Source organism: Hemitrygon akajei, chromosome 9 (genome assembly GCF_048418815.1).
Source record: "Hemitrygon akajei chromosome 9, sHemAka1.3, whole genome shotgun sequence".
Lineage (NCBI taxonomy): Eukaryota > Metazoa > Chordata > Chondrichthyes > Myliobatiformes > Dasyatidae > Hemitrygon > Hemitrygon akajei.
In genome coordinates, this window is record NC_133132.1 from 20676426 (window position 1) to 20689973 (window position 13548).

The following is a 13548-nucleotide window of genomic DNA, read 5'->3' on the forward strand; positions in this document are numbered from 1 at the left end:
CTCCACAACCTCTCCTTGAACTGTTCTGGTACTGGTTCCCATCCCCCTGCAACTCTAATTTAAACTCCCTGTTGCAGCATTAACAAACCTTCCCACTAGGTTATTAGTCCCCATTCTGTTCAGGTGCAAGCTGCCCCTTCTGTACAGGCCCCACCTTCCCTGGAAGAGAGCCCAATAATCCAAAAACTTTATGCCCTCCCTCCTACACCAACTCCTTAGCCACATGTTTAACTGTATGATCTTTCTACTTCTGGTCTCACTAGCATGTGGCATGGGTAGCAATTCTGAGATCACAACCCTAGAGGTCCTGCCCTTTAAATTAGCACCCAACTCCCTATTCAGAACCTGGTCACTTTCCTACTCACGTCATTGGTACCTACATGGACCACGACCTCTGGCTGTTTGTCCTCCCACTTAAGAATCCTGAGGACTCGATCCAAGATATCCTGGACTCTGGCACCCAGGAGGCAACATAACATCCAGGAATCTCATTCTAGTCCACAGATCCACTTGTCCGTTCTCTTAACTAATGAAACCCCTATCACCGCAGCGTTCCTCTTCTCCCCCTCTTCCCCTCTGAGTCACAGAGCCAGTCTCAGTACCAGAGACACAATCACTGTGTCTTCCTTCTGTTAGGTCATCCCCCTGACAGGATCCAAAGTGACATGCCTGTGGTTGAAGGGGGTGGCCACAGGGTTACTCTGAAATGGCTCCTTAATTCCTTTCCCCTTCCAGACTGTCATCCACTTTCCCGTGTCTTGCACCTTGGCTGTAACTATGTCCTCTCTATCAACCCCTCGGCCTCCCGAATGTTCCAGGTTTTATCCAGTTTCAGCTCCCAACTCCTTCATGCAGTTTGTTAAAAGCTGCAGCTGGATGCACTTCTCACAACTGTTGTCGTCAGGGACACCAGAAGGTCTCCCTGCCTTCCCAAATCCCGCAAGAGGAGCGTTCGGCTATCCTGCCTGGCACCTCTACTGTGCAGATAACAAGACGAGTTTTTCTTTGCTTTCTCTGAGTGAAGCCTCGAGGAGCTGAAGCTGTACGATCACCACTCTGACAATGGCCACTGCGTTTGCCCCGGCTTCCTTTAGTTTGCTGTTACTAATGAATCCTAAACACCGATTGGTCGCAGGACAAAGCTCTTTCTGGCTGCCGCGACCCACTACTTCCCTTTATCGTCGATCAGTGGTCCCCTCCTCTCCAAACTTCCAATGTCCAGGTTGGCCTCTGGTCAAACTCTTAAGGAAGTAACAAGCAGAGGTGATAGGGAGGACAAACTGTGACTGTATTTTTGGTTTTCCAAAAGGATGCCACAAAATATAAACTAAAACTTACGGGGAGTGTGAGGTATCATGGATAGAAGGTGGATTATCACATAGAGGACAGAAAGTCAGAATGAATGGGTCTTTGTTTCCGGCTGTAAAGATGTACAGTGTCCGAAGGATTAGTTCTTGTCTCTGAATTATCTACAATTGTTATTAATGACTTGGGAGAGAGGGTCAGGTTTCCTAGCTTGCTGATGTTACAGAGGTAGACGGGAAGACATGCTCCCCGATGATATTTAAGGGCAAGGTGCTGGGAGGAGAGGTATCTGCAATGTGATTAAATCATCTGATCAAGGTAATGCAGGAAATGAAGCTGAAGCAAAATATTCTTGTACGTCTTCATTAAATAAATCTTCGAGCTTTTGGCATTTGATAAACATTTGTTTTGGGTTTCTTTCAGGAATTTGGATTTGCCGGAGCGTGCTGTGGCAGCATCCCAGGAGAGGGATTTTGAACTGCAGGGTTTTGGATTTGAGGCGGCCACAGAGCAACTCCGACAGCCACACACTATCAGAGTGGGACTTGTTCAGAACAAGATCGTCCTTCCCACCGACTCGCCAGTGTCTGAGCAGGTGTGCCTGTTAACATTTAAACTGAGCCAATTGTGATAATGGGTGTGGTATTTCCAGCTCTGTTGATATCAAGTTAGGCAGCACATCAGTCTTTTCCCATCATAACAGGTTTAACCTGATCAGCCCAACCTATGCTTCTTTAATCCTTGGACAGATTTACATTTTTCTTAAATGTATGCATGCTACTCAGTCAGTTTTGGAACCACTGAAGCAGGTCCAGGTTAATTTCGTGTATAGAAAGCAGAGCATTTCTTCCGCTGTGTCATAGTTGGTCTTGTGTAGGGGCCTTGAATGTCTTTCAGATCCATCTGAGAAGAGGAGCTTGATGATGGGTTTAACTTCTCCATTCTGCAATCAGCCTTGTAGACTTTTTCCCTGGTGCTGCTTTCCCCGTGTGGAGACCAGACCTTGTGCAGTATTTCCAGTGCAGTCAAACTTGATGAAATATATAAAAAACACAAAATGCTGGCAGAACTCAGCAGGCCAGACAGCATCTATGGGAGGAGGTAATAACGACGAGGAGGATGAAATATACGTCCCTTTCAGTTCTGTTTCTCAAGAATGCCAGTACCCGCTTTCTGTGTTTTATATGCCCGTTAGTCTGTGTCCTTATGATTTGTGAATCTATTATGTACACTGACTGTGAGACAATCTTATGTGATTTACTCCCTTTGTTTAACAAATAGGGAAGTTATAATTGTTCTCATTGTAGCTGATGGTTGTGTTTATGGAGCTGCAGGTACAGCAGTTGGTGATCAGTGGAGGAGCTCTGAGGAGGAGATAAATTGTAGGGTAGGAATTCACGTGGTTGATTCGTACCGGAGAATATGTTATAGCTTTATCGGTGGAACTGAGGAATAAGAAAGGTATGACCAACCAGCAGTCTGCAGGATTTAGAGGAGCTCAGACTCTTACAAGAAACATAAGGTTGCGATAGTAGGTGATTTTAACTTTCCACGTATTGACTGGGACTCCCATACCGTAAAAGGGCTGGATGGGATAGAGTTTGTCAAATATGTTCAGGGAAGTTTCCTTCATCAGTGCATAAAGTCCCAACGAGAGAGTACAGTACTTGATCTCCTAGAAGGGCAGGTGACAGAAGTTTGTGTCGGGGACACTTTGTGTCTGGTGGTCATAATGTCATTGGTTTCAAGGTAATTATGGGAAGTTCTGGGTCTGGTCTGCAGGTTGAGATTTGAAATTGGAGAAAGGCCAATTTTGATGGTATCAGAAAGGATCTGGCAAGTGTGGATTGGGACAGGCTGTTTTCTGGCAAAGGTCTGCTTGGTAAGTGGGAGGCCTTTTAAAGTGAAATTTTGAGAGTACAAAACATGTATGTTCCTGTCAGAATAGAAGGCAAGAATAACAGGTTTAGTTTTTGAGAGATATCGAGGTCCTGGTTAAGAAAAAGAAGAAGGTGCATAACAGTGTTAGGTAGGTAGGAATAACTGAGGTGCTTGAGGAATGTAAGAAATGCAAGGGGACACTTAAGAAAGAAATTGGGAGGGATATGGTGAGGACCTACAGGTACTTGTGGGTGCACCTGGACAACAGACTTGAGTGAAGCACCAACACAGAGGCTGTGTACAAGAAGGGCCAGAGTTGCCTCTACTTCCTGAGGAGACTGAGTCCTTTGGAGTGTGCAGACCTCTCCTTCACACGTTCTACCAGTCTGTTGTCGCCAGGACAATCTTCCATGCTGTGGTGTTCTGGGGCAATGGCATCAACACGGGTGATGCCAACAGGCTCAATAAACAGATTAGAAAGGCGGGCTCTGTTATAGGAGTCAAACTGGACACACTGCAGGCTGTGGTAGAACAAAGGACCCCACAGAAAATCCTAGCAATTCCTTACAGTGTTTCTCACCCTCTGCATGCCTCCTTGGCTGAACTGACTAAGACAACTGAGGTGCTCCGAGGAGGGCTATATGAGGTCATTCTTACCCTCGGCCATTAGACTCTACAATGAGTCAATCTATAGCCGGGGAAGTGATGACCCCCCCCCCCCCCCCGTTAGACTGTTTGTGGTAACTTATTTTTTATTCTTTCTTACTTATCTTCCTGTGTTTGTATATCTGTGCACTTGTAATGCTACCATGACACTAATTTCCTGTGGGATCAATATATCTATCGACCTAAAATCAGGAAAGCATGCGGTTGCTCTAGCAGACAACAGAAATGTTAAAAACAAAAGGGACGGAGTTGTTCCTCTGGAAAATCAGAATGGTAATCTATGTGTGGAGCCAAAAGAGGGGTGGGGGGGGGGATGTTTTGCATCTGTATTTACTCGGGAGATGGACGGAGTCTACAGAAGTGAGGCAAAGCAGCAGCGCGGTCACGGGCCCTGCTCACATTACAGAGGAGGAGATGCTTGCTGTCTTGAGGCAAATTAGGGTGGGCAGATCTCCAGGGACTGACGAGGTTTTCCCCCGACCATGTGGGGGGGGGGGGGGCAATTGTACAAATTGCAGAGGCCCTAGCAGAGCTATTTAAATCAATTCATTTAAATTAAATCATTCTTAGCAACAGGTGAGGTACCAGAGGATTGGAGATAAGCTAATGTTGTTCTGCTGTTTAAAATAAACCAGGATTTTTGTGGCTAGTGAACCTCACAACCTCAGTAGTGGGAAAGTTATTGAAAAGTATATGGATGCGTCACAGGTTTACTTATTTAGCGATATAAGACAGAGTAGGCCCTTCTGGCCCTTCAAGATACACCACCCCATTAACCCCCAATTAACCCTAACGTAATCATGGGATATGAGTATTTGGCGAGACAGCGACTGATTAGGGATGGTCAGCATGGTTTTGATATGGTAGGTCATGTCTAACCAATCTTAAAGAGTTTTTCAATGAAGTTACCAGGAAAGTGGATGAAGGCAAAGCAGTGGATGTCTACATGGACTTTAGCAAGGCATTTGACATGGTCTCAGATGAGGGCTTGGTCAGGAAGTTTCAGTCGCTTAGAATTTAAGTTCATTAATTTGGATTAGACGTGGGGGAAGCCAGAGAGTGGTAGTAGAGGGTTGCCAGTCTGTGACTAGTGGAGTGCCACAGGGATCGTTGCTGGGTCCGTTGTTGTTTGTCATCTGCATCAATGATCAGGTATAGATAGATCAGCAAAATTGCAGATGACCCCAAGACTGGGGGTGTAGTGGACAGTGAGGGAGGCAGAGGGAACTGGATCAGCTGGAGAAATGGGCTGAAAAATGGCAGATGGAGTTTAAGTGTGAGGTGTTGTACCTTGAGGACAGACCAGGGTAGGACTTGCATGTTGAGTGGTAGTACAGTGGGATCAAGGAATGCGGATGTGTTGCTGGTTTATCTATTTTGTGGTACCCCAGCAACCACGCTACCCTATCCTAGTCACCAACTAGTTTACAGTCACCAACTAAACCACCCAGTACATCTTTGGATCGTGGGAGGATACCACAGGACCCGGGGAAACCCTCATGTATGTTCCATGAGGGGGACGTACAGAGACTCCATGCAGAACAGCACCGGAATTGAACTCCAAACTCCAGAATGCTCTAAGCTGCAGTAATGTTGCACTAAGTACGACACAACCATGGCTTAAGGTAGATGGGTTGTAAAGAGAGCTTTTGCCATGTTGGCCTTCATAAATCAAAGTACAGAAGGTGGGATGTTGTGTTGAATAGATGTTAATGAGATCATAATATTTTTCTGTAATCTTTCAAGGATATTGCCAGGACTGGAGGACCTGAGATATAAGGAGAGATTGAGTAAGTTGTTCATTGTTCCCTAGAACTTAGAAGATTGAGGGGAGATTTGATAGAGGTGTACAAAATTATGAGAGGCATAGATAGAGTTAATGGAAGCAAGCTTTTTTTCCATTTAGGTTGGCTAAGACTACAACAAGGGTTAAGTGTGAAAGCTGAAATGTTTAAGGGGAACCAAGGGAAAATTCTTCACTCAGACGGTGGAACAAGTAGCCAATGCAAGTGATAGATGCGATTTTGATTTCAACATTTAAGAGCAGTTTGGATAGGCACGTGGAAAGGATGGGTATGGAGGGCAGGTCAATGGAACAAGGAAATTAAATGGTTCAGCATGGGCTAGATGGGCTGAATGGCATGTTTCTGTGACTGACTAAATCACTGAGCATTTGCTTAAAATGTAATAAAGATTGTAAACGCAATATACTGGAGATGATGGATAGAAAGTTAATGCTTGGCTCCTGTGAGAGTTGACTTATGAGATTGTGTGTGTGTGTGTGTGTGTGTGTGTGTGTGTGTGTGTGTGTGTGTGTGTGTGTGTGTGTGTGTGTGTGTGTGTGTGTGTGTGTGTGTGTGTGTGTGTGTGTGTGTGTGTGTGTGTGTGTGTGTGTGTGTGAGAGAGAGAGAGAAAGAAAAGTTGGACTTGAAGCGATGAACTTAAGTTTCGGAACTCCAAAACATAAAACTAATTGTAAAAACAACAAAGGAGATGGGGGATCACTTGTGTATGTTTGATTTCTCTTCTCTCTGAGCGTGGCATGCATGCATCTCCTGGTTGAGCGATGACATATCCCTTCCACATGCTTTTACATTTAACATGCAATGCATTATGTAAACAACAAAGAATGCCTAAACAAAATGGAAACATAGAAAACCTACAGCGCAGTACAGGCCCTTCGGCCCACAAAGCAGTGCCGAACACATACATACTTGGAAATTACCTAGGGTTTCCCATAGCCCTCTATTTTTCTAAGCTCCATATACCTATCCAGGAGTCTCTTAAAAGATCTATTGTATCTGCCTTTACCATTGTCACTGGCAGCCCATTCCACACACTCGCCATTCTCTGCGTAAAAAAAAAACTTATCCGTGACAGCCCTGCAAGAAAACCTCCTGACTATCCACACAATCAATGCCTCTCATCATCTTATACATCTCTATCAAGTCACCTCTCATCCTCCGTCGCTCCAAGGAGAAAAGGCCGAGTTCACTCTACCTATTCTCATAAGGCATGCTCCCCAATCCGGGCAGCGTCCTATTTGGGCCTCCTATCCTCGAAAGGATGTGCTGATGTTGGAGAGAGTTCGGAGAAGATTCACGAGGATGATTCCTGGAATTCAGGGACTAACATATGAGGAGCGTTTGTCAGCTCTTGGATTGTATTCATTAGAGTATAGAAGAATGAGAGGGCATCTGATAGAAACATTTCAAATGTTGAAAGGATTGGACAGAGTAGATGTGGAAAGGCTGTTCCCCTTGGTGGGTGAGTCCAGGACAAGAGGTCGCAGTCTTAGAATTACAGGGCACCCATTTAAAACAGAAATGAGGAGAAATTTTTTTAGCCAGAGGGTCGTGGATTTATGGAATTCGTTGCCACATACAGCTGTGGAGGCCCAGTCATTGAGGGTTTTTAAAGAGGAGGTTGACAGGTATCTAATTAGTCAGGGTATCAAGGGATATGGGAAAAAAGCCAGAAATTGGAACTAGATGGGAGAATAGTTTAGCTCATGGTGGAGTGACGGAGCGGACTCGATGGGCCGAATAGCCTGCTTCTGCTCCTTTGTCTTGTGGTCTTCAAGCAGTGGAGGTACCTCCAGGGGGCAATTGTGCCTCCATAAAGGAGTGCCATTTCTTCTGTCAGATCCATTTCCCCACTATGTTCTTCTGGCCCCTTTATTTTAAGGGGGCACCTGCTGAGACTTCCTGGGGGATGGGTTATTGACTGAGTTCCTGTTCTAACTCATTGGGGATTGGTTTCAGAGGGGTTTCTGTCAGATGTAAAAGGGGTGTCAATAACAGTCAGATTGAGTTTGGTTCTTCTGAATTGCCACTCGGACTGCTGTGGTTGAAAATCTTGTGGGCAGGTGCTTTGGGAGGTGTGTAAAAACTCAACTTTGTGCTGTTGAAGGAAGATGGTTTGAAAAATGGCCATTGCACAGAGCGTAGGGAGTTAGGGTAAGTAGTTCTAATTCAAGTTAGAATGAGGGACTTCAGTATGCAAGGGGATTGGGAAAATCAGGTTGGTGTCAGATCGCAAGACAGGGAATTTGTTGATGCCTGTGAGATGGCTTTTTAGAGCAGCTTGTGCTTGAGCCTACTAGGGGAAAGGCCATCTTAGAGTGGGTGTGTAATAACCCAGATCTTATGAGGGAGCTTAACATAAAGAAACTCTTAGGAGGCAGTCATCATAATACGATTGAATTCATACTGCAATTTGAGTGTGAGAAGCACAAGTCACACGTTTCAGTATTGCAGTGGTATAAAGGGAATTCCAGAGGCATGAGAGAGGAGCTTGCCCAGGTGGGTTGCAGGAGGATACTGGCGGGGATGACGGCAGAACAGAGATGGCTGAAGTTCACAAGGTGCAGGATAGGTATGTCCCACAGAGGAAGTTCTCAAACGACAGGGTAGGTAACCATGACTGACAAGGGAAATTAAGGATTGCATAAAAGCTAAAGAAAGGACATATAAGGTAGCAAAAGTGAGTAGGAAGTTGTATGATTGGGAAGCTTTTAAAATCCAACAAAAGTCAACTAAAAAAGCTATAAGAAGAGAAAATATGAAATATGAGAGCAAACTAGCCAATAATATAAAGCAGGATACTAAAAGTTTTTTTCAGTTATATAAAGAGTACAAGGGAGGTGAGAGTCGATATTGGACCACTGGAAAATGCTGCTGGTGAGGTAGTAACGGGGGATGAAAAAATGACAGTTCAACTTAATAGGTACTTTGCACATTGGACATTGAACCCATGAACACTACCTCACTTTTTAAAAATTAACTATTTAATATACATATATACACTTACTGTAATTGATTTGATTTTTTTCTATATGTACTGCTGTCACTAAGTTAACAAATTTCAGGACATATGCCGATGATATTAAATCTGATTCTGATTTCTTATGGTAAAGTGTCAAAAACAAGAGGACATAGTTATTAGCGGTGATTGCTTGGTAGAATGAGGGTGGTTGATATTTGGAATGTGATTCCAGAGGAGGTGATGAAATCAGGTACCATCATTTTAAGAACAAACACGAGGAAATCTGCAGATGCTGGAAATTCAAACAACACACACAAAATGCTGGTGGAACACAGCAGGCCAGGCAGCATCTATAGGGAGAAGCGCTGTCGATGTTTCAGACCGAGACTCGGACTGACAAAGGGTCTCGGCCCGAAACATCGACAGTGCTTCTCCCTATAGATGTGCCTGGCCTGCTGTGTTCCACCAGAATTTTGTGTATGTTGATCATCATTTTAAGAGGTATTTAGGGTTTCAATAGGTACATTTAATGGCAGAGAAATGTATACAATATATACATCCCCAAATTCTTTTTCTTTTTCTTCGCAGCCATCCACGAAAACAGAGGAGTGCCCCAAAGAATGAATGACAGTTGAATGTTAGAGCCCCAAAGACCCCCCCAGCTCCCCCTCCCATGCATAAACAGCAGCAAAGCAAAGATCCCCCCTCCCCCCCCCCCCAGCAAACAAAAAGCTGGCATACACTGCAAATAGTAAGGCATAGAGGGATATGGACCAAATGTACCTGATATGATTAGAGTAGTTAGTGAAAAGGTTGGTGATGACGTTGGCATCAAAGGCCCTTTTGTTGTGTGTATGACTCTGACTCTAAGATAATTGCTAATACTGCTGGTAATCTGCTGATTACATCACTATAACATTTTCACAAGCAATGTAATGTATGCTAGAAATATAGCAGAGGGTGTTGAAATGCTGATGCAGTTCTATGTTAGAATCAGACAGGAGTTCGTCTGTTTATTCTCTTCAGCGGTGGAAAGAATCTGTTTGGTATCAGTGGCTATAGGCACCACCCACTGAAATGAAGTCCGGAGGTTTTTGTAACTGTTGAATAACAAGGTGTATTATGAAAAGCTTGCCCTTCACCCAGCACCTCTCATCCATAATCAGTTTATTATCCTGGCATATGGCATTACTTATTGTTTTGTAGCACCAGTACAGTGCAAGACATAATAACTACTATAAGTTACAATTAAAATAATCAAACAGTGCACAAGAGGAATAGTGAAGTAGTGTTCATGGACTGGTCAGAGGGGAAGAAGCTGTGTCTAAAATGCTTCAGGCTCTTCTCCCACCTCCGTGATGGCACTAATGAAAAGAGGGCATGCCCTGGGTGGTGAGGGATCGACAGATGCTGCCTTCTTGAGGCATTGCCTTTTGAAGATATCCTGGACAATGAGGAGGGTTGTGTCCCTGGCTGTGTATGCAACCTCTGCAGCCTCTTTCAATCCTGACAATTGGAGCCTTCGTACCAGACAGTGACGTGACCAGTCAGAATGCTCTCCACGTACTTCTGTAGAAGTTTGCTAAACTCTTTAGTGACAAAGCTTGTGCTTAATTGTAACATCTTAACCGCTGAGTAAGAGGTTTCGAAGTGAGAAGGCTGTGAGTGGAACGGCTAAGGATTTCCAGAGCGAAGGCATTTTACTACTGGTAATAAAGAGAGGCGAGACTGCGCATGCGCGTGACGTTAGCCAGTAGAGTGGGAAAAGTTTAAAAAGAAGACTGCCACATCCAGCGTGCAGCGTTCGGAGCGGGCAGCAGAATTAGAGGGTAGTAGAGTGTAGGGCTTTGGCTCAGCAAGCTTAGGCGGTAACAGGACGAGGCAAGGTAGGTTTACCTGTGTTAATTGCGGACAGGAGGAAGAATGTGTGTGAGGCCGGTTTTCTGTGATCGGTGTCAGATTTGGGAGGTCCTGGAGTCTCCCAGCCTCCCAGACGGCCACATCTGCACCCGGTGTGTCGAGCTGCAGCTCCTAAGGGACCGAGTTAGAGAACTGGAAATACAGCTCGATGACTTTCGTCTGGTCAGGGAGAGTGAGGAGGTGATAGATGGGAGTTATAGGCAGGTGGTCACACCAGGGCCACGGGAGACAGACAGATGGGTCACAGTCAGGAGGAGGAAGGGGAAGAGTCGGGTACTAGAGAATACCCCTGTGACTGTACTCCTTGACAGTAAGTACTCCTGTTTGAGTACTGTTGGGGGGGGAACGGCCTACCTGGGGGAAGCCACAGTGGCTGTGCCTCTGGCACAGAGTCTGGCCCTGTAGCTCAGAAAGGGTAGGGAAAGGAAGAGGAAGGCAATAGTGACAGGGGACTCTATAGTTAGAGGGTCAGACAGGCAATTCTGTGGATGCAAGAAAGAAACTCGGATGGTAGTTTGTCTCCCTGGTGCCAGGGTCTGGGATGTTTCAGATCACGTCCACGATATCCTGCAGTGGGAAGGAGAACAGCCAGAGGTCATGGTACATATTGGCACCAATGACATAGGTAGGAAAAGGGAAGAGGTCCTGAAAACAGACTACAGGGAGTTAGGAAGGAAGTTGAGAAGCAGGACCGCAAAGGTAGTAATCTCGAGATTACTGCCTGTGCCACGTGACAGTGAGAATAGGAATAGGATGAGGTGGAGGATAAATGCGTGGCTGAGGGATTGGAGCATGGGGCAGGGATTCAGATTTCTGGATCACTGGGACCTCTTTTGGGGCAGGTGTGACCTGTACAAAAAGGACGGGTTGCACTTGAATCCCAGGGGACCAATATCCTGGTGGGGAGGTTTGCTAAGGCTGCTGGGGAGAGTGTAAACTAGAAATGTTGTGAGGTGGGAACTGAACTGAAGAGACTGGGGAAGAGGAGGTTGGCTCACAAATAGAGAAAGCTTGGAGACAGTGTAGAAGGGAGGATAGGCAGGTGATAGAGGAGGGACACGCTCAGACTGATGGTTTAAGATGTATCTATTTTAACACAAGTATTGTGAGCAAAGCGGATGAGCTTAGAGTGTGGATCAGTACTTTGATGTCGTGGCCATTACAGAGACTTGGATGGCTCAAAGACAGGAATGGTTACTTCAAGTGCCGGGTTTTAGATGGTTCAGAAAGGACAGGGAGGGAGGCAAAAGAGGTGGGGGCGTGGCACTGTTGATCAGAGATAGTGTCACGGCTACAGAAAAGGTGGACGTCATGGAGGGATTGTTTATGGAGTCTTTGTGGGTGGAGGTTAGGAACAGGAAGGGGTCAATAACTTTACTGGGTATTTTTTATGGGCTGCCCAATAGTAACAGGAATATCGAGGAGCAGAAAGGGAAACAGATCCTGGAAAGGTGTAATAATAAGAGTTGTGATGGGAGATTTTAATTTCTCAAGTATCGATTGGCATCTCCCTAGAGCGAGGGGTTTAGATGGGATGGAGTTTGTTAGGTGTGTTCAGGAAGGTTTCTTGCCACAGTGTGTAGATAAGCCTAGAAGAGGAGAGGCCGTACTTGATCTGGTATTGGGAAATAAACCTGGTCAGGTGTCAGGTCTCTCAGTGGGAGAGATTTTGGAGATAGTGATCATAATTCTATCTCCTTTACAATAGCATTGGAGAGAGATAGGAACAGGCAAGTTAGAAAACCGTTTAATTGCAGTAAATGGAATTATGAGGCTATCAGGCGGGAAATTGGAAGCTTAAATTGGGAACAGATGTTCTCAGGGAAAAGTATGGAAGAAATGTGGCAAATTTTCAGGGGATATTTGTGTGGAGTTCTGCATAGGTGTGTTCCAATGAGACAGGGAAGTTAGGGTACAGGAACCATGCTGTACAAAGGCTGTGATAAATCTAGTCAAGATGAAAAGAAAGGCTTACAGAAGGTTCAGAGAGCTAGGTAATGTTAGAGATCTGGAAGATTATAAGGCTAACAGAAAGGAATTTTAAGAAGGAAATTAGGAGAGCCAGAAGGGGCCAAGAGAAGGCCTTGGCAGGCAGAATTAAGGAAAACCCCAAGGCATTCTATAAGTATGTGAAGAGCAGAAGGATAAGATGTGAAAGAATAGGACCTATCAAGTGTGACATTGGGAAAGTGTGTATGGAACCTGAGGAAATAGCAGAGGTACTTAATGAATGCTTTACTTCAGTATTCACTATGGAAAAGGATCTTGATGATTGTAGTGATGACTTGCAGCGGACTGAAAAGCTTGAGCATGTAGATATTAAGAAAGAGGATGTGCTGGACCTTTTGGAAAGCATCAGGTCAGATAAATTGCTGGGACTGGATGACATGTACCCCAGGCTACTGTGGGATGCGAGGGAGGAGATTGCTGAGCCTCTGGCAATGATCTTTGCATCATCATTGGGGACAAGAGAAGTTCCGGAAGATTGGAGGGTTACGGATGTTGTTCTTTTATTCAAAAAAGGGAGTAGAGATAGCCCAGGAAAATATAGAGCAGTGAGTCTTACTTCAGTGGTTGGTAAGTTGATGGAGAAGATCCTGAGAGGCAGGATTTATGAACATTTGGAGAGGCATAATGTGATTAGGAATAGTCAACATGGCTTTGTCAAGGGTAGGTTGTGCCTTACCAGCCTGATTGAATTTTTTCTTTTCTTTTTGAATATTTTTATTGATTCCTTACATAAAAGAATACAGAGTACAGTAGGATATATGATATATATTGATTACAATACATTGGAATCACAAATATAGTCTCATTACCCCATATCCATATAAATTAAATTTAAATGTAATACTGAAAAAAGATAATTTTATCATATAAAATAATCTAAACCCAGTACCGGAAAAAAACCCAGCTGTTTGGTTTAAAAAAAAGAAAAGGAAAAAGTTGCTAACGTATAGTAAAACATATTATTAGCCAACATCTGTGCTTAATAGCAAATCAAAGATT

General features: G+C 44.6%; 1 protein-coding gene across 3 annotated transcripts in view; it reads left to right on the forward strand.

Moving 5' to 3' along the window:
• upb1 (ureidopropionase, beta) overlaps positions 1-13548 on the forward strand; it is a 260500-nt gene that overhangs the window by 27622 nt on the left and 219330 nt on the right. For all 3 annotated transcript variants that reach the window (XM_073055581.1, XM_073055580.1, XM_073055582.1), the window contains exon 2: positions 1729-1900. In XM_073055581.1, coding sequence (XP_072911682.1) covers positions 1729-1900 — 172 coding nt within the window. The remainder of the gene's footprint in view (positions 1-1728; positions 1901-13548) is intronic.